General features: G+C 38.6%; 1 protein-coding gene across 1 annotated transcript in view; it reads right to left on the bottom strand.

Annotated features, from left to right (window-relative positions):
• Positions 1-2,320: 2,320 nt before the first annotated feature.
• The window catches only part of MDFIC (MyoD family inhibitor domain containing), a 96,415-nt gene continuing 71,638 nt past the window's right edge, over positions 2,321-27,097 (bottom strand). The window contains exon 5 of the mRNA XM_019543951.1: positions 2,321-5,562. Coding sequence (XP_019399496.1) covers positions 5,315-5,562 — 248 coding nt within the window. The 3' untranslated portion in view covers positions 2,321-5,314. The remainder of the gene's footprint in view (positions 5,563-27,097) is intronic.

Below are 27,097 nucleotides of genomic sequence, written 5' to 3'. Positions count from 1 at the left end.
GCAAGATTACAAAGAAAATACAAGTAGTGAAATTATTTGTAATGTGAAATGCACATACATTAGGATATACTTTATATACCGTACAAAAGAAATCTCTCTGTAGTATGATACAAATCAATGTTTCAGTTGAGGAAGTCTGCAGTACCATTTGAAAAGAAAATGCAATGTCTGGATGTTGACTCTATACCTCAGAAAGTTCATTTAAAGCATTCAAATTATAGTGGACCATTATGGTTGGGAAATTAGAGTATGTAAATGAAAATGAGATGCTCCATGTGTACTGAACATGATAAAAGAATGTGTTCTATTTTGTATTTGAGTGTTAAATGGCAACATAATTGGCAACTTTGTAATGCACAGCTAAAGAGAGGCAAAATTACATAGCATCCGAATAATAACACTAATAAAACAAAGTCAAGATGCTAAAAACCATATATAGGTTTTAGTTCAGTAATCAGATCTTACATCTGCCTCTATATTGCAGTGATGTAGTCTACAGAGAAATTAATCTTTCCCTGTGGTTGAAGAGTCTTAAAACAGTGGAACTCAGCCTTTCATGGCAGTGAGCCAGGTAGGGGAGGGAGGGATGGAGAAAGAAAGAAAGAAAGAAAGAAAGAAAGAAAAGGACTGCCAACTCAGAGAAAGGGGAGGGTGATGGGGTGGGGAGAGGAAGAAAGCTTACCTTTAGGCTGTGGAGCGAACCAGTGGTACAGCATAGGCAGGCAAAGGGCCGGATACAGCCTGTGGGTTAAGTACCACTGGTATTAGAACACAGAACATCAATAAAGAAGACAAGTACCATTCGCTCCTCCAAAATTGGTGCTTATTATTAATCAGCTAAATTGTGCAGCTTCATATTCTGAAAAGCTGAGTTTACTGAGAAAATCTGGAGGAAGTGTGTGCAGGATAACATATTTCATAGCTACTATAAAGAACGGCTTGAAATTGATCTTGATGTCTAAGTGGGCCAGCTGTCTTTGCAATTGAAAAGCATTGGTAATGTAGGTATCAGAAAATCTGGGAGACAGCATAAGCTTCACATAGTGAATACACATTTCCTCTCCAGGCCAATTGGTCACTGCTTGAACTGAGACTGGAATAAAACATCTATAGAGCATTCTAAACATTACCTAGACTGCTGTTGGTTACTGAATACAATTCTGCTGTACTTCTGTTCTGAATGAAAGCACAGGACAATTTTGAATTTAGAGTCCTAAGCACAGCCAGAGGGATCTTTAGTACAACTTGTATGCTTAATCAAAATTCTAGAGAGAAAACATGTTCAGTAATTTGTGAGGTATTTGATAACAGGGGCTTATGACTGAACTGCTGCAGAATATACATAATATCACTTTCCAAAAATACGTAAATTATAACAATATGTTATTAATAGGATCCTCACAATAAAACAGGCCAAGAATTAGAAAACTTTTCACAAAAAATAATCCTCTTTCAGCAAACAGTCACAAAAGCAAAAATTCATTATGTAGCCTTCAAAGTCCAGAATCTCATTCAGTATTTATCTATGTAAGAGCTACTGGAGATTCCATACAAATATTTCAGATTTCCTGTGGCTTTGTATAGACACAAAAGCTGTACCACTATAAATTTAAATATTAATGTTTTAATAATGTTTTGAAAGTCCAAAAGGATGCTCTTCTTTCAGTTTGAAATGTACTGGTTTTGATTTAGATGCATCTGTTTCCATTCATCTTGGCCAAACTGAAATAAGCGTGGCTTAAACTAAAATATAAGTTTCTTATTGGCCTTCTACATTTCAAGTCAAACCCTAAATTAAAACAGTGCTCTGGTCTCATGTAGAAAAAAACCCCTAAATTTTACAGATTCATGAGAATAATAGTCATACTGCAACCTATAAAATACTGTAAATTGTAAAACATTAGTCCTATGTTTAGCTTAGATTTTCAGTAACTTGAAAGGGACATTTCAGGGGATATATTAAAGAATAGTAAACTATTTTGAACAAAAGTATTCCTTGGTATCTGTCCATATAAATCAAAGGCATTACATTAGAGATTAATATGGAAGATATGTTTTAAACTTACAGGATGTTTTAACTTGTGGTAATGATGAAAACCCATTTTTTCTCCAGAAATTTTAAGATCTGATTCTGCTAAGATGTATGAAAACTATTCACAGCTAAATTGGTTTCCTCATACTGCGAGTTATCCAAAGGGTATGGCCAGGATAGTCACTAAAGACGGTAACAGGAAGTCATGCATAAAGAACTGTCTCTGTGTAGAAACTTCCACACAGTGTTTAAATTCAACAGTAATACCAATTGAACAAAAATATTCCACAGTTTCAAAATAAAGTTCTTTATTTCAAAATAGTGTTTTAGAATAACATAGATCCAGTTAATATACAATAAAAAAACAAGTTAACAATTTTTTCCCTTAAAAATGGGGCCAGTTTATTAGTTGTAAACTGTAACACTGAAACATGGTAATTGTCCATCACAAATTTATAAACTAGACAAGTACTGATTTTCTTATTTAATCTACACTTTCACATTGTCTATTTCTAATTCTGCCTGTTTTTAATGCAAAGGGTGCTTATAAGATTGCCTATAAAGTGGACATAAAGAAAAAATTTAAGAATATAAATATAAAAATTAAACTCCTTAAACTACATACTAATATTCTCTGCTACAGAGATAAATATTACAAAAGTGCTAATATTTCTATGACAAATAGTAGCAGAATGTGCTTAAAAGTCAAAAAATTACACAATCAACATTTTATTTTCTGATTTAAATCTAAAATAATCTGGTATTTCCCAGTCAATACAATGTTTTATAATCAAGACAGTATATTCATTTTCTACTATTTAATAAATCAGATGGGCATAAAAGAAAACATAAAAATTGGATGCATATAAATATTTTGATTTTTATTATGAAAAAAATAAACATATCTCTTGTATTTGGACATTAGGAAAGAGAAAGAAGTATATGCATTCCCCAGCTTATTTTTGAGTTCCAACCACCCAAAAGTAACAACATTTCCCAGTTTCTAAAGTGTTCAACAAGCAGAAAGTTCTGTATATAACAATCCACATGAACAAGCAAACTTTAAATCAGGGAAAAAGGAGTTTTCATAGGTCAGAATTGTCATTGTCTATGCTAAAATAGCCTGTGGTCTGCTATTTTTTTTTCCAATAGATATTGTGAACAATTCTTAAAATTCAATGTTTACTTAAAAGCCCCAAATGCAAATGCATATTTTTCCAAAAACCTCAAAATCACATTGTGACTGCTCTGGCAAGAGTTCACCACAAGGAAGGTACACAGGAAGTCCTTCAACCCTACTTCATAAGCACACACAAATACTAGACAGTCATAATTTAATTGTCTGTGCTAAAAAATACAGAGGGCAATACAGCTAGCATAGTTTTCAGTGCCACATGGCCCCAGAGAGCATGTCCTCACCACCATTGTCATCTACTAGAGTTGCACTTGAAGTACTGTCTACACTTTTTCCAAGGTGCAGCAAATCCCAGTGTTCTCACATGGTGCCTCCAATTCCTCCAGAAGCATTATGCCTTTACAAAGGCAAAATGCCTTCAGGCACTGCCACTCAGCTAGTGGGCCTCTTTCTTTTTCCCAGGGTGGTTCAGACTCTTGTAGTTGTAATGCAGCCCCATGGGCCTGATTCTGAGCTTAGCAATTTTTATCACTTTGACCATGTAGCTCTTTATTACAGTGCCCATTACCATAATATCTGAGTGCTTCCTTAATGAAATTACATTTGTGGAAGGTGCTGGAAATGCACCTGGTTTTTATCAGTGTGAAATCAGAATTTCATGTGGCCCTATACATGTAGAGCTAACTTCTGAATAAATCCACATTCAGACTGGAATATACCACAATGCTTGCTGGAGGTTTGAAAGTAGAAGGAAACCCCTTTCTAGCTCAACAGAATCAATGAGAATAAAGTTACCTAATTATCAGTGATATCTTGCAGTAGTAAGCACTACTAGTCAGTGTTTGCCAGACCAGGCCCTAGATTAAGACTAAACAATGTGTTGACTTGGTCAATTTCACATTCCTGTGATTTTTCATTTGTCACATTTATGTAAACTGTCTTCTATACAGTGGAAAGAATCACTTACTTTCAGTTCAACGTATGGAAATGTGCTATTGTCCATCAGAGACAGTTGTTACTTTACCAAAGTTAACTGAACCAATACACTATAAATAGGAAATCTGAAGCATACAAAGGAAAGTAAACATGTCCGATCAAAGTGTACAGGTGGTTCAGATAATTAGCTATGAGTACCAAGAAAAAGCTAACAGATGCTAAGGTAAATGGGCACCATTATTTCCCAACATGTGGAAATTCTCTAATCATTAGCTATGCTGGATCTATTTTGCTCTCAATAACACAAAGAGAAAAAAAATCAAGACTTACTGAAAAAACTGTATTTACAGGATGTTAAAATAATTTGGCCATTGAATACTATGTGTTTTTAAAGCTATTATTTCATGTCTCCTAGTTTAAATGGATACCAGCAACCTAAAAATGTAACATTTTTGAAAAACTCCTCCCACGCTGTTATTTGCAAGCAACACTTTAAAAAGTGACACTTAAGAATAATATACTATTGAAGTTTACCCTCAGCATTTGATGATTACACTTCGTGTTTTGTCAGGTTTACTATTTTGCTTATCAGCTATATCCTTTCTTTTGTATGGGTCTTTCTTACAACAGTAGAAAGAGAAAATGTGGTTGTAAAACCACAAAAATTAGTAGGCAGATTCAAGTATAGGTTTAAAATCTGAAATATTTTTTGATGATCTCCATATTATAGCTGTAGTTATTTTATCATCTAGTCCAACCAAGAAAAGATACATTTATCCTTACCTAAGCCTTCAAAATCTGGTGGTAAGAGTAAAGATTTCAAGTAACATTAAGAAAGATAATACAGGTCAGATAGAAAAAGTTTCTTCTGTTTTGAGACATAGTAGGTGAAATCTTGCCCCTGTAAAATTGCTAACTTCATATGGCAATTCTACACAAGTTAGATATGCAATAGCAAGCTTTAAATTTGCTTTCAATAAACACTTACATTTGCAAAGCCAAAAGGGGGCTGGAAAACAATTTAAATTTCACAAGCTGAATTGTAACATATTTGTTAAGAGTAGAGGTTTAATCTTTTTGTTTATACCAAGGGAGTTAAACAGTGCAAATACTAAGTTGCTGTGTGAGAATCTTACCTTGTCTTTCTTCAAAAGTATTTAAAGAAAAGCTCTCCAGTTTTTAATAGAATAAAATAAAAAGTGATAAATATTTCATGAGGGGAAACAAATCCCACAGCATTCCATACATATTTCCAAACAATCTGATGATTCGCAGCAAGCGTCCATTATGCCACAATCCATATCACATGGGCAGTTACAGTCCTCCCCCATTTCGTCTCCACAGCAACAACAGCAGGTCTCCGAAGTACAGATGCCGCAGGATGCTTGGCCCAAAACAATATTACAGAGGGTGAGAAATTCACAAAACAAGCATGCCAGGATACAGTGAACACAGCAATCTTCACAAAGGCCAATTTTGTAGCATGGCAAATATCAAAAAAAGAAAAAGAGAAAGAGAAAAGAGGATCAGTTATTATGAAATGTTAAGTGCAAATATATCACATAATGATGACTAAGCAGTTGAAAGACTGCTTCATGGTGGATAAAAATATCCCCTCCCCTAATGCAAAAACTTCCTATTTCATCTTTCAGGTCACACACAAAACAATCCAACCCAAAAGCTAAACTGGTCCTGATTTTTATACCCCTGTCCCCAATGATGCCAGCCTCAGTAGGATACCTCATTACTTTTGCCTATTCTTACCTTCCTGCCATTATTGCCTTCTATCATGCAGAACCTATGCCTCAAATGCTCACTAAAGTCCAATGTACCAGTCTCTTAAGTTTTTTCCTCAAACCACTTCTTCCATGAGTCCCGTATCTGATCATTTTTGCCAGTTATGAGAGAAATTCAGTTACTTCCCTTGGGTTTCCCAGTGCATCGCACACTTCAGAATCTGACTTCAAGATAGTAAGTTCCTTGTTTTTTTACACGTGTGTTCTACATAACACCAGAAAAAGAGGTGATATTTGTTACATAAACGAAATAAAGCTAGAAGTTTGCTAGAATACTCGTCTGCAATATATTTTGCAAAAAATACCTTAATGCTCACAAAAAGACTGATTATAACAGAAGACCTAAAGTATAAGACATTTTCTGAACTGCTTACTTTCACCGCTCTCACTATTTATGCTATAGTACTCTTAGTGTATAGTTGTGTGGAATTAACTAGCGCTAACCCTACCTCAGACCATATTTCAAATCAAATCAAACTCAACTGTATTGAGAGTAACCCACTGCATGTCTTGAGGCACAATTTAAGAGAAGGGAAATCTCAAGAGAAAGACAAAGACTAAACACTAAAAACTTTATGACATTTTGAACTGGTGAGAGTTTAGGACATCACTGGCTCCAGCAGCTGAAAATGTATGCATAAATTATGCATCTCTGTTTTGCTGCTATTCATGAACTTCTTCATGTGAGATTTTTGCTTTTTCTATGACAGACCAGTATGCTGTACATACATTTTTCAACAATTAAGGAAAAAAATCTGTTCTGACTGCACATTTTATATTACTCTTCTATACAATTCTCTCAGTAGCCTTATTTTTAATCAATCTTTCAAAATGTAAATTAGATGTACACCTGAACTGAAATATGCAGCTGTCAGAGGCACTAGTAAATCACACATGCTAAATGAGGAGATGGCTCAAAGTAGTACCCCACAAAATGTTAGCTGGACAGTAGGTACCCAAACAATGAATGTATGTAATTACCTCAAACACTTGCTATTGATATTTAGGTCTAATTCCACAATACAGGCTGGAGAAATGCACAAACATTGAAAGTGTAACTAAACATAGAGCAATGAGAAGAAAATTATAGGACTGAGGAATATATTTAGTTGATCTTCTCAAAATCCACCCACAGCAAACCAAATTACAGGCAACATGTTCTGAAATGATTGGCAGCAAACACACAAATATAGTGTATCAAGTATATAAGATTTGTTCTGTGTTCATAATTAAGCAACACATGTTATGTACTTTGAAAAAGAACCAGGGATACTTTAAATAATAAATAAAAGTTTTAGACCTGCAGGAGCTCTAAAACAATATGGATGCTGTAGAAGGATTCACAATGCTTATTGTAAGAATTGAATAGCTGTAGTGTTAACAGACTGATTTCTGTGGGCTGTCATTGGCGAAGTTTAAACAGACCAAAAGCAAAACCAGATTAACAGTAACATATTGAAAAAGAACCATAATAGTATTTTCATAATGGTATAACTGTACAATAGTTTTTCCTTTACCTTTTTCATTTGACACCAAACTGTTAAGTATTTATACACAGATGTAGTAAGGAAATTGTCCTACTAACCTGAAGGTAATAACCAGAGATAATGGAGTACCATTTTAGTAAACTGGTAAAATCATATTCAGTATTAGGTGACTGATTAGAAAAAGTATGCCACAACTTGAAAGACTATGGAAAACTTTAACCAAACTACATTTATGAAGGCCAGATGCAATATAATAAATGAGCTCAGCAATATAGTTGCAATAAGCTCCAACCAGACTAATCTATTAGTTTGGCAGAAATCTTACTTGTTTCTGGTGATTAGGGGTGCACTGATAGAGATTTTTGGGGCCAATACTGATAGCCAATTTTTAAGGAGGCATATCAGCTGATACCAATCTGATTTCCAATACCAGCCTGGCAGCTTGGAAAGCTGAATGCCCTGGTAAGTCTGGTGTGGTGGAAGGGGAGGAAGAAAGGAGGGGCATGGGGAGGGCAGGTCAAGGGCCCTGTGGTGAGGGAGGAGTTAGGTTGAGGCTGAGGCAAGCACTGCCCAGTCAGGGTAGTGTGGGCGCAGGATGGAGCTGCAACTTGGCCAGGAGGTGCATGGAGGCGGGGTGGCTCCCAATCTGTGCGCCACTCATCTGGGAGGGCATGGAAGGTGCCCCCAGATCTGTGTGGGGCAGAGTAGGGAGAGCCAGGAAGATACCCACACAGCCCCAGCCCCAGCCTGTCCCACCCTGATCCAGGGGCACATGCCCCCCCATACCCTTCCGAACAAGCACTGGGAGCCCCCCCGCCGCAGCTCTGTCCCATGCCCGCGCCTGCCCCACCTCAGCTGGGAAGCACTTGCCCCAACCCCTGCATGAGCCCCACTCCTCCCCCTCACCACAGAGGCCTTGATCTGCCCCACCACACTCCTTCCCACCTCGCGCCCCTTGTACCACACCAGAGTTACCAGCTGCACACAGCTCTCCAAGCCATTGGGCTGTGCTCCTCGCTGTCTACGTGCTGCGCTGTGGCTGCATGCACACACAGGCATTTATCAGCCAAATTATCAGCCACATCAGGCTAATTTCCAATATGTTCAATTTTCTTTATAACAGTGCCGATCCGATATCAGGCCGATGTATCAGTTCACCTCTACTAGTTATGTCTTCACTGCAGTATTAACTAGCTTGGGTACTGGTACAAGTATAGTTACAGTATAGAGCAGGTAAATAATTCAGATACTCAGTCTGCACAGAGATCCATGGAGGTACAGCTAGACTGTTAACCAGGACACAAACTAGAAAAGCATATTTCAAGTATGTATATATGTGCTAGTGGTTGCAGCAAGTACATATCTCTGTCTACCTATTAATTTTAACTATGGTCAAACAAAAGTAGTGATTATTTACACAAATATAATAGATTAAAAGTATAAGTGATAAGTTTAGTTTTTGAGATTAATGAATAATTAGAATTTTGGGCACAAAAAAGTGAATAAGGTAATTTTCATTGAGCCAACTAACACAGGGAAATATTGACAAGATGATCATCAGGGGCAGTAGGTAGGAACAGTGTCATCTGCATCGATAAATATCTTGGCTTAAGTAGAATACATAACTTAATGCATTTAATATCAATAATTGGTCAGATATGGTAAAAATAGATTATTAACCAGATGATTCTAGATTAAAACCAGAAAGAGTTCAAGGATAGTTCATTCAAAAACTCCTCACTGTTTTGTAGGGAAGAAGTGGGAAAGGCTAGCACTGTGTATCTTTACACATACTCCAGGGCTAGGGGGTGAAGGGGTGGGACGCTTTAATTAGAGCGGCTCTTGGGAGCCAGTCTGACTAAAGCACCTGCAACATCTCATGCATCTGGCATCCTGGGTTTCAAAGCGGTGGTGAGAGCCTTTTAGTTAAAGCTCGTTGAGCTCTTTTAACTAAAGCTCTCCACCATTTTGAAGTGTGGGAATGCTGAATACATGTGACACCAAGGCTGCTGGAGCATACTAATTAGCACATTCCAGCAGACTCAATTAATTGGAGTCTGCTCTGATGCATTTTAATTAGCATGTGTCAGAGCAGGCACCAGGCACGTGTATTGGTGCTCACTAAGAAACTTCAGTTGCTTTGTAAAGAAAGTTGTGGTTTGCATTAAAAAAGCTTCTATGTTATGACAAAAAACTACACCTGTATAAGTGAGCTTTACCCCAAGGCTTAGAAAATATATGAAATGCAACTGCGTGTCAAGTCACTGAAGATGATTAAAGCCACACTTATCGTGATTATTTAGCTTGCTGTCATGGAAATGTTCACAGGCGGATCTAGGATCTGAACAGAGTGGATGCAGGTGATGGATATTACATAACACAACATAAAGTTTTAATAAAGTTAAAAAGAACCTAAAGGTTTTACAAATAAGCTAGGGGCTTAGGGTTGTATTATTCAGTTTAAGATTGAAGCAAAAAAATATATACATTTATTGGAATGTGCATCATAACAAACTAGGCAAAAAATAAGCAAAATATTTTGTTCCATTAGCCCTCCAGTCATTAGAAATGAATGGACAAGTCTTTTTCAAGTTTAAAACCAAGGGCTAGCCTTCTAGAGCATCTTGACAATGCAACCAATGCTCCACAGAAAGTTATTCCCACACCTGAGTTAACGTTTTCAGAACAAATTAAAAATAGCCTCCAACAGTGAAATAGAAACTACATTACCAGGAGCAGCTAACAGGCAGCAGAATTGCAGAGGGAAGGTTAGCTTGATTAGTTGAACATCAAGACCATCAAAAAGGGGAATGGGTGCTTAACACCAGTGTAATGAAGACTTCAGAAGGCTTCAGGTAGAGTATAATGAGGCATGAAAGCAATTGGATATTTCAGTGTTGCCTGATTAGAAATGATGCTGCCATGCCAGCCAGTTGGCTTTAAACTTTAGGTGGACCACAAATCAATCCAAGGTGCAACTGCACCTGCCTGGAAATAGTTTTCATTTTTATGTTCAAGTACAGTTTTCTCTCTGTTTTTTTGTATGAAGGAGGTAGACAGATTAATCAGTAGTTTGTTTTTTATTATTATTTAAGATGACCAGGGATCTTGGTTTTCTCTGATAAAAAAACAACCAATTTTTGGATTAAAAAAAAGTAACCCAAAAACCCAGTTTTGGTGATTAAAATGAAATGCCTGAAACACCATTCTATCTATCTATCTATGGTATCTCATTCTGATCATGGAAAAATGTGGATTTTGGTTTACATTTTTTAATCCAAAAATTGGGGTTTATATATTTTTTTATCAGAGTAAACTAGGATCCCTGAAGATGACTTCACATTTGAAGAGTGAAGATATTTTTACAATTTTATCCCTAGGGAAGCAGCTGGACAGGAGCTAACAGTATAAGACAACAGATGTGTAGAACAAACCATTAATAAAATTAAAATGCAGTTATTTTCAAGAAGGCCATAGAACATTTCACAAACATTATAAAAACAGATAAAGACTAAAGTACTGAAAATAAAAATACCCATCTTCATCACTGCCTCCTTTGATACGCAAATTTGCAAATCAGAAATTAACAACCACGCCAATCATAATACTAGAGTTATGCACTGATTTGCAAGAGGCAGAATGCACTTGCTTTAAATAAAGGAGCTAGACTCATGGAAGCTACTTTTCAGTTTCCAGCACAGTGAACTACCTCCCCTGAAACCTGCAATACTTTCCAGATATTTACTGAACAGACAGTCTTGTTGGTCTAAATAAAGCTACTTCACTCTTGGCTAATTATGAAAGACCAAAGCTATCCATGTATGCTCAATTACACAAAGAAATGATGCACTATTAATTTGGCTGCTGGTGCTATTATGGGCATCACTATGGATATGTTTTTCTTTCATCTCTTCTTAGCTGGAGTGTTGCAAGAACTTATGCATATACTGTTTCTTCTGATTTAAGCTATGCTTAAAGCAAACATATTTTCAATTCAAAAACTTATATAGTGAACTACTTAACTATTCCATTTTACTATACAAAGACCTTTCTTTGACCTTTCCATGACCAATGACTTGTCTGTATACTGTACAAAATCTCTGATCCATGTTTCAAGGAACAAAATTGAAACATCAATTAATCTATTTTCTTCCTGTTATTAATTTTTAAAATGGGCTATGAATAGCTGTCTGGTTAAAGGATTATTCAACATGCTAAAATGTACACACTCTTACCATATCTACCTAGCTTGAATATTGTGTATGCTAATATGACATCTGTTATCTGAGGCATTTCTCCAGAACTTCAGTAGTTTGATCGGAGCCACAAGTACTACAGTCAAATGTAACACAGACAGGAAATTTAGATGGAATGGAACAGATTGGTAAAAAACTGGTCCCATCCACAAACATCACCAAGAGAGTATTTCTTAATTTCCTGTTTATGGCTGTCAGTCTTCATTTAAAAATAGAGGACATATTTCACAGTGGATTTTGTAACAGCAGTAAGAAACTTTGAGGGTGTTTAACAACTTGGCAGAAACTACGTACTCATCCTCCTGTGGTTCCCACGGTCAAACTTAAACTCTTCAGCTCTAAACACATTCTACCAATGCTACATTCAATCAGTGGGTCTAAAAAACATCTCCCTCAGTTGTTAATGTCCTTTGAAAGACAGCAGTGCACAAATGACAAATATACCACATGGGATCCCTCCCCCCACCAAAAAAAACAAAAACAAAAAACCCAACAACAAAACCAACCCCTCTTGGGTTCTTCAGTACCCTGTTGAGGACAGGTATGGTGATCTCTACTCCTTTCAGAAGATTCCCTAACAAATCTTCTAAGGCTCTACACACTCCTGGATCTTAAGGTTGTGTTCATTTGTTTTTTACTTTAACTAAAACTGGATAAGCGTAAGTATAATGAAAATACAAGTTTGCATGGAAGATTGTTTCCAGTGAAGCCCACTTGCTCTCTCCACTTACACTGAAAATCCCAACAGGTGCTGAAGATGACTCAGCAGTGGAACATATTAACCCAACTATCTGGAACAAGAGTCTTATTTTACAGCTTGGGAAAGATTTGGAAGAAGGGTGAATTCAGAAACCTGGAGGGCTTGGAGTGTCTTTTGTGCAACTTTTTAAATACTCTGCTCCTTTCTCTTGCAGGAACAGTCTTTTTCTGTATACTACAGCATAAAGTAAGGTTGCTATACATATAACCATCTTCAAAACTCCAGCAACAAAAGGCATAAGGTAAAACCAGATGCCAACAGCTGTTTTATCCTTCTCCTCCCACCCCCCAAGTCAGTTGTTTTCTAACACACTGAGTGCATCTACACATGCAATTAAATATTGTTTATTGTGTCACAATTAAATGCAACACAATAAACTCCGGAGCAGTTCAAGCCAGAGTCAACTAATCCTGGATACAGCATCTACACGTGCTCCTGGGACAGCAACAATTTGAGCCAGAGCAGAGCAGGCTCCTGGCCGGCTAAGCTGACCAGGTGCTATGTATGCCCATAGTCAGCATCTACATGTGTGTTTCAGCACACTAAATTAACTCCTATGGCAGAGTTAATTTAGTTTACTGCACTCTAATACCAGTGCATGTGTAGACTGTGATGCTTTACTGCAGAGCTAATTAATGCAGTAAAGTGCACATGTAGATGTATCCATTGTGTAACACAATCACATTTCCCACTCAATTTATGTGTATAATCTATGGTTATATGTACCCCTTCCCCAAAAATCAGGACCCCTTTGCCTTAAGGTTAATAGTGTAGCATCCAGGGGAAAAAAAATGTTTTTATCAATGTTTGATGAGGTTGAAACCATCTCCATTAAAGACCTATTCTATTTCCTATACTCCCCACTTACAGAACAAGCCAACCTCTGTTTCATCAGACCTCTGAAGGTCCTTTAAGTCATACTTATGCACTACTTCAGTGGTGCCTAAACTATTTACCCCACAGGCTGGATAGGAGGGTCCAGGTCCATCCATGGGCCAGATCCAGCCAGTCAGTTTGATTTAGTACATGCAGCCAGCACAGCAAGGCCCAATTTGGCCACTGGAAGATTTACAGCCTAACCCTGATCAATCTGCTGAGGGGAGGACAGAAAGGGTGCACAGAGCAGCCCCAATCTGTATGTGCACAAGCAAGAGAAGTTGGGGAGCAGCCCGGACTGATCCGGACTTGCAGGGGTGCAGGCTCGTCCTTTATACCACTGCATGGTGCTGGCCTCGGTGGGGCTGCATCCAGGTGCACAGAGCTCCCCTGCTGCCAAATTTTCCAACCTACAGGGAACCCATAGGCTGAATGCCATGACTCTGTGGGCTAGATTTGGCCCATGGGCTGGAGTTTGGGCATCCCTGTACTGCAATTTTCATGAGCAACGTTTCAGTGGTTCTGATACAATGGTTACCATAAAAGTGCTATATCCTGATATATGATTTTTGAGAACAGTTCCTGTTTTTGGTATTTTTTTAAGACTAGAAGACTAGCAAATATACAATTAAAAAAATATTTGTGTTGTACGTTACATCAAAGTGATAACTTTGCCATTGTTCAACACTGTCAAGTAAAGTTCAACTTTAACTAGCCTTTCCAAAACACAATAGTTTGAAGAATCACTACCAAACCTGATTTATGAGAGGGTATCTAAAAAAAATATAGAGTCCTTCATGCTGAATGAATTGTCTGAAGGTTTATTTTCTCATAAATTGTAAGTTTTACGTAATGTTATAAATACGAAGTGCATGGCAAGGAAACAAACACAAAACACTGCAGTTTTTTATAACTTGTTAACATACTATCCCATAGCATCTGCTTGAGCTGTACCCTATTTTAAAGCTGTGGTTCTCAACCTTTTCAGAGTAAAGGCACCCCTCAGAAAATTCTCTCTCTTAGCTTTCACTTTTTTTTTTTACTATAGAAAGTATTGGAGCAATTCTTCTGTTGCAAAGAACCCAGAAAGACCACAACATGTCAGAATGTTTCTGGCACTATGAAATTCCTATTTGAAATCTCTGGGTTCATCCTGTGTGTAGGTGTATACATACTTAACAGTTCTAACATTGCATGGTACGCTACAGCACCCTTAAAAGGATTCTTAATTACCCTGGTTGGAAATCATAGCCTTAGAAAAAGTCATCCAAACTTTATGCAAGGACTTCCAAAGACAGAAAAATAACCTCATCCCCAAAGTTCTCCTATTCTCTACATCGCCCACAATGGTTTATAGTCTCACTGCTAAAAATGAGTTTCCTCATCTCTAAGCCTGATTTGTCTAGCATCAAGTTCCAGCTACTGGATCATGTTATGCCTTTGTCTGCTAGATTAAAGAGCACTCTACCATCAGAAATCTTCTCCTTAGGAAGGTACTTGTAGACCCTGATCAAAGTGACCTCTTAACCTTCTCTTGAAAAACTAAAAGCTCAATCTTATTTAGATTACTCACTGCAAGACATTTTTCAGTTTCCCAGACTTTGAATAATTCTTGTAGTTCTTTTCTGAACCCTTTCCAATTTCTCAACATATTTTTTTAAAGTGCCGACACCAGAACAGTACAAAGTTTTCCAGTAATGGTCTCATTACTGCCATACACAAAGGTAATACCACCTTTCCACTTTTACTCAATATTTTTCTACTCATACATCCAGGGACTACATTTTCTGTCTTTGCCACCAAATTGCATTCTTGGTTATCCACTATGATGCCTGAGTCCCTTAAAGGGCAACTGATCTCCAAAATAGTCACCAATCTTCTAAATGTGATTTAAATTCTATATTTCTATATGTCTGAGCTTGCATTTGGCTGTCTCAAAATTGTGCATACAGAGAAGCCTGGCTCAATGACTCTTCTAGATTGTTCTATAGTATTGAACTGTCCTCACAGTATATCACTTCACCCATTCTACTGTCATCTCCAACTCTGCCACCAGGGTGGATAAAAATTTTTTTTATTATTTAAAAACCCAGCTTTTTTAAAAATTTAAATCAGATTTCTTTAATTTAGATTATAATTGTTTTCCTTTATTTAAAATAAACCAGCTTAAAATGAAATTTGAATTTAATGTAGCATAGGCCATGGTATGCATTCAATATAATCTATTAAAATTATTTAAATAAAATAATATGTTGAGTCAATGAGCCTCTACTAAAAACTCCGGAGTTGAAGGCTGGTTTCCTTCTATATAAGAATGAGGGGAGAAAACATTTAACTTTTGAGGTCAAGCTTTAAAAATATGATATAATATTTCATGTATTAGGGGCCTGACCCTGCAAGAGATACAAGATCTATACTAGTGGACTCAAAGGATCAACAGAGTCATCACAGTTGCTGGAACCTAATTCTACAAATGTAGGAAAGATGAGAAGAAATGTAAAAGATAACAAAGCACATTTAAAACATACATGGGTACAGGACTCTTTTAATGCCTCTTTTAGCTAAAGATTTAAATACTCCAAGAATAAGGGAAAATACTGTTGAAATTGCAAATCACTTCCATAACAACCAATTTGCTCGAGCTTCACTGAAGATTGAGCTACAGAATCCAACCTAGTTCTCCCCCAAGATGCATGATGGAATTCAGTGGTTGACTGCTATGAACTATTTGAGACTAGAATAGATTCTCAGCGGGGGTGGTGCAGGCACCTGCCCTAGAGATCTTCAAAAAGAGACTGGATGCACACCTTGCTGGGGTTATTTGACCCCAGCAGTCTTTCCTGCTTAGAGCAAGGGGGCTGGACTCCATGATCTCACAAGGTCCCTTCCAGCCCTAAAATTCTGTGAATCTGTGAATTTATTAAGAACTGGCCTATTCTGGTGACCATTTGTGAGGTAAACAGTAAAAAAATTAATGGAAGTATCATAGCTGGAGTAGTCAGCATTGGATTAAAGAAAAATGTAGAAACTAGGGTGAATACAGAAAAACTTATTTCCATAACTTCGGACCATGCCAATTAAACAAAGATCCATGGCTGTATTGCAGATACTGTTGAAATTTGGAATGAACTTGAAAAAACATTGAAACAATGAATACCCAACAGCAAAATTAAATTGCAGCCAGTAAAGATGTGGCTGGATCAAGCATTTATTCCACCTCATTTTTTCGCCAACATTATAAACACAAAGTACCAGCGTAGATACCTGCCATGGGACGGAGTCCCTAGAAATGGCCACGATGTCTTTAGGGCCCTGTAACCATGCCAGCTTCACCCTGCGGACACCTTCTAATCTCACCAGCCACATCTTGTTGTTTGACACTGTGTCAAAGGCCTTTTTATTTATTTAGATTTTTAAAAGGCCTTTGACACAGTGTCACACCCAATTCTTACAAATAAACTAAACAGTTGCAATTTAGATTATTACACAGTCTGGTGTGTAGAAAATTAGCATCTGGGATGCACCCAGAGAGTGGTAGTGGACAGGTCAGTTTCTACGTGGAGAAATACAGGCAGTGGAGTTCCCCAAGGCTCTGTCCTGGGACTGGTACTATTCAATATTTTCATTAGCGGCTTGGATGAGGAAGTAGAAAGCACCAGGTCCAAGTTTGCTGATGACACAAAACTATGAGGGGAGGTACACAAACTAGACAGCAGGGAGTGAATCCAGGCAGATTTGGACAGGCAGGGAAAATGGGGCGAACAAAATAGGATGCAGTTTAACAAGGATAAGTGTCATGTGTTGTACCTGGAGAGGAAGAATCATCAACACTCCCATAACCTGAGAGGTACAATTCTAAGTAGCACAACTGCGGAAAGGGATCTTGGAGTAGTAGTCAACTCCAAAATGAACATGAGTCACCAGTGTGATGAAGTAATAAGTAAAGCTAACTGCAACCTTTCTTACATAAGTAGGTGTATCACAAACAGGTCCAGGGAGGTGATACTTCCTCTCTAGGCAACACTGGTCAGGCCGCAGGTGCAGTACTGTATCCAGTTTTGGACACCGCACTTCAGGAGGGCTGTGGATGGTCTGAAGAGGGTTCAGAGGAGGGCCACTCATCTGGTTGAAGGACTACAGAGAAAAGCCTATATGCACCAATTGGAAGACAGGAACCTCTTCAGACTCCGCAACAGGAGACCTAGAGGTGATCTTGTGGCCATCTACAAACTCATCAGGGGAGCCAGCACGAAATAGGGGATACAATGTTTACCAGGTTGCCCATTGGGGTAACTAGAAATAATGGCCACAAACTGGAAGAGATCAAATTCAGATTGGACATCAGGAAAACATTCTTTACAGTGAGGGTTGGCAAAATATGGAATACACTTCCAAGGGAGGTGGTGCTGTCCCCTTCCTTGGAGATATTTAAAAAGATACTGAATAGACACCTGGCTGGGGTCATCTGATCCCAGCACTCATTCCTGCCCAGGACAGGGGGTCGGACTTGATGATCTATTAGGTCCCTTCTGATCCTAACATCTATGAAACTATGAAATAATAAGTTGGGAAGCTTCCCATGAGATTGTGTGGCCATGGTCCTACTGAACCTTACTAGATCCTGACGCCCTTGGATCCCTTGCTGGGACTTACTCAAAGTCCATGCCTCTTGAGACACCCTGAGCCCTATGGGCTAGATGCATGGCTCCAAAACCTCCCCTTTACCATACCCTATGCCTTACAGATGGTAATTAAATGTTGTCACTTTTTATGAGGCCTCCATCTAGTTTGGCCTCCTGTTGTCACCAGGTGCTGGGTTCTCCGCAGCCCTGTCTGCACACCCTCACTGGCATTGGGGCTCTACACAGTAGTGTGCCCCAATGAGGCCTCCTGCTTCCAAACAACTATGAACCCCTGGGCTATAACATAACAGCAACCATAACACTGGAGGTCACATTCTGCCTCTTTAAAAGGGCCAGTTTCTCCCTCAACAATGTGTGCCTCCTAGCCCCAGGTACTTTAGGAGCTCCTAAAGCTCATTAGTCTCACCAGCAGCAGAACAAGCACCCAGGTATCTTGGTGGAGCTTTTCCATACAAACTCCACTGCCCCTGGCAGCTACCAAGGCCTTAACTGCCTTCAGTTCCAGCCCTGGGGCTTATATATGCCCAGGGCCCCACCTTCTTCCGATCAGCTGACTGGGCACAGGTGCAGGTTAATTCTCTCATTAGCCTGTTGCCACAGAAACCTGCACCTGTGAGGTGTTTCTGCCTGGCTACTAGGGCCCTCTCTCTAGGCAGTTTCTGCCCTTAAAGGACCAGGTACCTTAGTGCCCTGCGACAATACCTAACTGTCAAAGAGGAAAGTGTTGCTATGACAAGGCATCTACTAATCAACTATTGATCATGCCAACCCTAATACATCTCAGGGCTAGAGGTAAATCTAATTTAAGCAATATATGTTTGCTGAGTGTGTTTTACAGAAAGTGGTACAAGTCACTAGCAAAACACCTGGACCCAGAGTCTGGTGAAGTGCTAAACCAGCTTTTATCAGCAGTATCCTCTTCTGCAGGCACAGAATGAATATGTTCTTCATTTAGACTGGTTTGTTCAAAGTTGAGAAATCAATTGCGAGTTGAAAAGCAGGAAAGTTTGTTTTTCTCATTCAGTCTATGAATAAAAAGGGGGAGATGGATGAAATTTATGTGTTTAAAAACTTGGAAGGAGGTAAACATTTTCAAAACAACCAAGGTAAAAACACTGCTGACTGACTGACTCATTTCAAAGAGAATTAAGCAAGTAGGAACTTATGCTCAAATGACTTCCACCTGGGCATTTTAGAAAATTTTCCCCACGGGGATTTGGAATAATTGGTTTAATTCACCAACTACAGTTCATATTGCTAATACTATAACAGTTAATACTAGCATTTAATAAATAAGTTAATTGTAAATGTGCACTATGTTTTATTTTTTAAAAGTTTCTGTTTCTGAATCCAAAACATTCATGTTTTGTTTAATAATTTTGAAGTGTTGGTCTTCTGTTTTAATTAAATTCAAGTTGCCATCTTAACGCAGCAAAAATACCATCTTGTGAATATGAAATACATATTTTACTATTTTATATCATACTAAAATGTAGGATTCTATAAAACAAATACCCAAATACATTAAGCTATATCTTTTTAAAATACTTGCATCTAGTTTTTGTACCTGGGAAATATGTATACCAAACCTACTATAAAAACTGTACTTAGGTGTAAATCAACATGTTTTAATTGTTATATCAATTAAAGTAATTGTTAAATTGGCTGAGTACATAATCCACAGGGGATTGTTCAGCAACTTTTACATTCTTCTAGATAAGGGTTTAAGACTTTGTTCAAAGCCAATCGATAGTTTCTTCATTTGCCTTAAGGAGTTATCACTAAATGATAAAAACCCAAGCTATGGTGGGTCTATCTAGTTTCTGCCAAATGAGGGGTTACCCTCCCTTTCCTTTCCCCAACTTCTAGCAAACAAGAAGTGCTCAACTGAACAAAATGTCTCAGGCCAAGCAAAAAAATAACTTTAATAAATCTTGTTTAAAAGCAAGTTTCTCACAATTAGAAATACACTGTGTTCTGAAACAAAGTATAACACATCCTTTTTCTTTTTTTTTTTTTTTAAGACAGAGCTCCTTCTTTGTTTTCATACATGCCCAATATATTCTGCATCTGGATGCTAACCCTTATCATTTGAAAAAAAATCATTAGCTACATTCAAAAGCCAAGGATCTAGTCTACAGCTGGGATCCTGAATATCTTCACTAACATTTTACCAAATACTTTTGTGTTTTCTATTACATGTCAAATATTTCATCATCACAGTCACAAAAACACCATAAATAGTAACATCATTATAGCATTTTGTATCTTCACATGGTCTTCAATGCCCATATACTTAGTAAGCATTTAACTTAATTCCTTTTATCACTCCCCATTTTAACAACTGTATCATTCTATTTAAGGTTTGAATAGAACTATCACATGACTACCTAAAAAGTACAAGATCAGCCAAAGTTAAACTCTATAATGTAAAAAAACCCACACACACAGCCTTATCTGTGCTTCTTTTGTAATATTTGACACTAACCTGTCACAAACTGACCCAACACACTTTCATACCAGGCAGCCAGGTCACATATGATAAAAGGTTTTCATGTCTGTAATGGTAAATAAGTTCACTTACAGAATGCTGACCTTGGTCAGCTTTTTAGCTAACTATATTCAGAGTTCAGACAACTCAAAACAAATCTCCAGGCACTCTGCTGTCTCACAGCAAGAATCAAAAAGGGCAAAACCACAATCAAAGTGGCAGTTGAGTTGCTCAGCAGGGGTTTACTCAAGGCCCATACAGAGAGATGAACAGAAGTCTCAGCAGGTGTTACAGGTCTCATGCAGAAAGGAGGAGCAGACCTGGAGAAGGCCAACTAAGAACGTTGGGGCACCGACAGACTGCAGCACTCTGATACAAACAAGAGACAAGCTCAAGAGCAGCTAGCTGAGAAAAAGAGAGAGAGAGGGAAATAGATATGGAATACATTTGCAGTAGCCTAAAGAAGGTAACTGCCCAAGCCCCTGGTACCTATATAATTTATGTAATTGGTGTTCTATTCCCCACTCCCCCCACCCCGCATCCTTCTTGAGAGAAAAATGTTTTCACACAATAAAATGTGTGATTAGTAAAAACATTAAACACACAAAGAACAATCTGACCTGCCAACAACAGGATTATGTTTAGCAAAACATGCAGCCAAAATGGAAAAATTGCAAAACAATAAGAGGCATATGTCTCTTCATCAGAAAATTAAAAAAACCCAACCAGTTATATAAAAAGCAAACATATAATGTTGTGAAGTAAATGGAAACTTTCATCAGGACCCAGAACATGAGCTCTTAAAATGGAATACATCTGATATAAAAGATGATCCAATTTTTAAATACAGTGGTGGTATGGAAAAGTTTGCCAGTATAAAATAGATAAGAGTGCCTCATTATCTGCACTATTCCTCCCCTTGCTCGCCATAGCAAATGCTACATATACTACAAACATTCTAGCAGGTATTACAAATCACAGACTCTAAACGTATGAAGCAATGATGTGGGCATAGTCCTTGCACAAGCACCAAACCCCACTGAGTCATTTGCAGAATACATTAAGTAGCTGTCAAGTTTATATGTAAATGCAAATATCATTGTATTAAAATCCACTACATGCCAGGAATCTCCCTTTTTAAAAATCATCATTTTGATTACATTTGGGCATTGCCTGGCTGCCAACAGCACTATGATACAGCCATTATTTAACAATGGAGCCTATTTAGCACTTCATGCTCAGGCAGTACTCCCATTGAAATCAAATTCTAAAAGATGACAATGGGAGTTTTGCCTCAGTGAGGACAGAGTTAGAGAGTGTTGAATAGAGTTCTTAGGGCCTGACCAGTGGGTGGTGGGTCAGGCCCTTGAAGTCTAGAAAAAAGGGGAAAAAGCAATGACTCAAGTGACCTGCACTTTACTTGTGCAGCGCTGGGTTATACATTCAATGTGTGCATTCTTTTTAAATGTCAGTCATTGAATCAGGGTGCCAATGCACACTCAGAAAAGCACATAAAAAGCAACTGTTTTAGCACTCACTACATTAAGTAAAAACCAAGTAAAGAATGTTTGTCCAGTACAAAAATAAATGTTGACTGGAAAATTTTGGGTTTCCAACTTAAATGGAATAGTATAAAACACACACTCCTGAAACACTGGATGTGTATTAGGGCTGTGCGAGCTTCAGGTGCTGATTCAATTCAGAGGAGATTTGGCCCGATTTGGTGGCCGAATCTCTGAATCCAAAACGAGTAAGGGGAACAATTAAAAGGTCCAAATTGATTCAAAGCTCTCTAAATCTTTTCAGATTTGGAAAGTTTTGATGATTTAGGCAGTCCCTGGTGGCTGTAGCAGGGAGCTGCAGCTGAACTCCAAGCTGGTAAGTAGGGAACAGGCAAGCAGGGAGGGGACCGTGGGGGCCCCCTACCAGCCCCCCCATGGCTGCTCTGCCCCCCCCATCTCCCAGTGCTTTAAAGAAAAGCCCTGGTGCTCGCTGGGTGCCGCTGGGTGGGGGGGCTAACCCCATGGCCCCCTACTCACCACTCCTGCAGCAGCCTCAGCACTTCAAGGGGCTTGTGCAGAGCCCCCATGTGGTGCAGGGCAGCAGGGGGCAGCAGGAATGGTGAGTCTGGGGCTTTTCTCAGGTTTTTTTTTCTTAAAGGGCTGGAGCTGGCCCAGGCAGGGCACCCATGGGGGGGACTAGGGGAGCAGGGGGGTTGGGGGGCTTGTGGCAGAGACCCCTATGCAGCGTGGGCCAGTGGAGGGGCAACAGAGATCACCCCCCACACCCGGCAGCACTGAGTCGGGGCTTTTTTTTTTTAAACAAGTGTCAGGAGCTGGGGTGGGCAGGGCAGCCATTGCTAGGCTGGGAAAGCAGACGGGGGATGGGCCTGGGTGATTAGGAGATTCAGCAGCAGCCAAATCGATTCAGGACAGTGATTTGAATCACCGAATCAAATCACTGTCCCCTGAATCATCTGAATCCAAATCCAAAGTGAATACTAGCTGCATTGCACAGGCCTAATGTATATATGTGCATAAATATATCATCCTTCTGATGTTTTAATGGTGTCAGTTTTCTGAATAAATAAATGCTAGCCAAATTCAGTGGATACAGTACACAGGTAATTTCATATTTGTCACAGGCAAAGTATTACATAGATGTCATTTTTTCCAATTATTTTATTTACTATAGCCAATAAATATATTTAAAAACTCTATGCATGTTGTCCTGATTTAAGTCATTTTAGCACATAGAGGAAAAGAAGTTTTTCATATTTTACAAATGTCATCATAGGACATGTTCTGTCAGACATTCTGTTGCCATGGATCACTCAAATAAGCCAATTAATGTTACACGCCAAAACAGAAGAACTATACATGCTCATGAACTACTTTAAAGTCTTAGTTAAACACAGCGGATGTGTAAACAAGATGCTAGAAGCACAGTAGACTAATTCTACTATGCATTAGTGTATCACAGGAAAAGCCATGTTAATGCTCAGTAGAATTAGTCTACTGTGCATTAGCATCATGTAAAAAATGTGCGCTGATGCTACTGGATGGTAGCGCTGATTCCAGCGCATTAAGTTATTACCTGTTAGTACAGACACTATACTTAATGCACCATAATTACAGTGCATTAATGCACATGTAGACATGCCCAGCAAGTTTCACTTTTGTTTTTCTTCCAATTAAAGCATAGGCTGCATCCACACATTCAAATAATCTGGGAGAATTTGTTCTCCTCATAAAAAAACTTACCTAGAGGCATGTGTACAGGCATTCAAATGCTGAGGTCCTAAAGAGTGAAGAGGCTGTAGTACTGATACTGTGCAGCCCTGTGCAAACACTGCAGTGTGTTCTGCAGGTTTCCTTAGTTTGCCTGGCAACAGAAGTCAGAGCCAGACTGGCCATAGTCAGCCACTGTTTCCCAGAAGCACAATGTAGGGACTGTGAAGCGGATGTGATCTGTTCCCTGCTGAAGCACAGTCCAAAGAGCAACGCACTGTCTCCCTTACAGGGGGTGGGATCTTGGAGGGCCGTGTTCTCTCCTGAGAAGGCACAGCATGTAGACATGCATTCTTCCAGAAGAAACTCTCCTGGAAGTGATTTAACCCTGGTTATTCCAATGTTATTTTTATCCTGGAACAGCCATTTCTACTGTATGAGAAAACTATCTGAACATCTGTACACTCATGGATTTTTCCTGGGAGAGCAGCAACTTTCCAAGGTGAAACTGAGTGTCTCTAAAAGGCCACAGATTTTGAGGGAGTGGGGGGGTTGGATAGAAAGGTTACTTTGACAGATTGAGAATAAAAAATACATTTAAAAAACCCCCAGAAAATGACTGTCATTCTGCTTAGTGTCAATATCCATGACTGATAATAAAATTAAGAGGGTACAGTGAAAACAATTAATGAATCATCAAGTGCTGCTCTTTAGGCACATCCTGGCTGAGTTCTTTGTGCTGTATGTATAAGTAGTACAATGAACAATTCATAGTCCAGGGGAAAGTGGCTAAGGTGATTTTGCACTGCCTTCCTTCCTACTCCCCACCCTCAGGTTGCTAAAGGGCCTCCAGAAGTCCTAGGCATAACTTAGGCAGTCCTGGGAACCAGTCTTAAGTTACAGCAGCCTTGTCAGGCTGTCTTATGGGATATATCATTGTGAGAAATGGCTTCACCCAACTCCGTCCTTCCTGCTCCCAACTCTACCATGCCTAATGTCAGCCTGTGGCAAACATCTCTTAAAAGTAACTATAAGGGTTTCATCTACAATTCCAGACCAGATAGCTTCTTCCCCTGCTCAGTACCCCTTTAAACTGCTTTGGTCCTTCCATCTGACATATGGGAACTGGCACAGGAGCGAGACTCTTGTGTTACATATACAGACACTCACCAAAGTATCCTTTCCCATTCATTTTCAGATCATTAATTTCAGTGATGCCATTTGCTCATAAAACAATGAAAAAGTGTTAGTTAAAATGTTGGTCTAAATCTTACTTACCATATTATACTATTATTTATTTGAGCAACCATAATAAGGTACAGAAAATTCTGTAATGCTTTACTTCTCAGGGAGAAATTTACATCACTAAAAGTATACTATTCATGTGTTTGAAAAACACAGAACAATTGTCACCATTGTAGCATGCCACTTAACCATGTCCTTTTTCAGTTTGGTAAGTTGCAACTTTCGAACAAGAAAAGCTTAAACATCCCAGAATTACTTTTTAGAAAGAGAGAAATTGTCTTTCCATCTCAGAGTTTCTTTGTTTTTGTAGTAGCTGGCAGGGAGCAATAACACCTCCTTCAGGGAAAATATGGATTAATAATGAATACTGAGGAAATTACACTCATGTAAGCCTTGCTGGATATGAAAGTGTTTCTCAACAGTTTATTTTTGGAATGCTGGGATCACTCAGAATATTCAGCACAGTTTTATCAGACAGCAAGTTTTAAAGGTCTTCTAATATGATTACTGCAGCTTTTAATTAGGTGATGCTGAAATATCTGAGAAACAACTCCTAAAACCTACCTGGCCAGATTTAAGTCCATGCATTAAAACTGCATTTGGAGCACTGAATCAAGGGACCACTTAGCATGAAAAAAATCTAATATTTCATTTAACCTCATTTATTCAGAATCTAATATTTGGAATATTGTAGGCCTTGTGATCCAGCAATATTTGTTCTTTGTCTTTATATTTTAAAGAATTTTATTATAAAACTTTCAAGGAAAAAAAGCCTGCAAAGAATTTACAGTAACATTTAACTTTATTTACTCTATTGCTTTGGAGACATAGGGGCCTATAAGATTAATTATACCCTTGTGATTTTTGTGGGGTGGGGGGAGCCTCACTTTCTTTTTCCCCATAGCCTGTCAATTCTTTGTCATGTAAAACCTTAATTTTATCCAAAATTCACTTAATTTTCCCTTTCTGTTGGGATTCCACAGGCTCTTGGCTTTCTCAACTCACCTTTCTCAATGCCTTTCTCAATGCCTCTTCCATTCTAAACACTGTTTTTAATTTCCCTTAATCTACCCTTGCTGAAACCTATTTTCTTTCCTTTCCACAGCCCTTCTGCATTTATAAGCTATGCCTGTCCTCTTTACTGAACCATTCTCTTTTCTGTATGCTCCACCAATCTCCATGCAATTCTTTTTGCTCACATGCAGACATCTTTCTGGAGGCTGAAAAGGTATAACATGAACCATGTATTCAATGATACATTAGTATCATCCAGTTTTGTGGAGGCCTGAATACAAGAACAAACTACCTAAGAAGTAGATCAGAATAAATAAAATCTTATTTTCATGGAGTTTTATTTTTATAACTTTACTTTTGAATGAGTACAATCTAATCATTGAAGTGTCAAGAGTTTCTGGTTCTGCTCTTAACTCTGCCACCACACTGGCTTGCTGCTAACATTAGCAAGTCACTTTTAAGAGCCATTTATTTTTTACGCCTTCAAATTTGGGGTGCCCTAAATGAAACAACTTGAAACTTTAAAAAAAAAATATAAAGAGACCTATTCAAAAGAATTCCAGGTGCTCATCACCTCTGAAAATCATCCTGTGTCAAGCTGTGCAAGAAAAGACAGAGACATGGAAAATAAGATGCTTAAATCATGAACTCAATCTACTGGCTTCAGTGCCACCATAGATGGCTCTTGCAACTTCATTGTTGCAAGGTGCTTTGAAATGTACCACCATGCAACTTCCATGGTGAATGGAAGACCCAAAATGCAAGGGTCTTAGGGTTGTTGGGGCCCTGGGCAAGAGAGTCACTTGGGGCCCCTTATAAATTAAATTTTGATGACCTATAAGCAAGTCAGACATTTTTTATTTCAATTTCACTTTGCCCTATCCATGAAAATGCAATGAAAGTATCTTAATACAATATTGATAATACAAATATTCACTGTAAATTTTATAAAGTGTGGGGCCCTGGGCAGTCGCCTGGTTTGTCCTCCCCTAATGCCATTACTGCCTAGACCATGAAGTCATGGGTGACTTCAGTTAGTCATGGGTGACTTCAATTACCCAGACATCTCATGGGAAGATCACTCAGCTAAATCTGAGCAGGCACAAAGCTTTCTCTCGTGCGTGGATGACCTCTACCTGACTCAAGAAGTCTATGGGCCAACGAGAGGCAAAGCGCTGCTTGACCTGGTACTGGCT

The sequence above is a fragment of the Crocodylus porosus genome, unplaced genomic scaffold (genome assembly GCF_001723895.1).
Source record: "Crocodylus porosus isolate Cpor-Errol unplaced genomic scaffold, CroPor_comp1, whole genome shotgun sequence".
Lineage (NCBI taxonomy): Eukaryota > Metazoa > Chordata > Crocodylia > Crocodylidae > Crocodylus > Crocodylus porosus.
The sequence above is the reverse complement of the archived record's forward strand: the minus strand, read 5'-3'. Positions and strand labels throughout refer to the sequence as shown.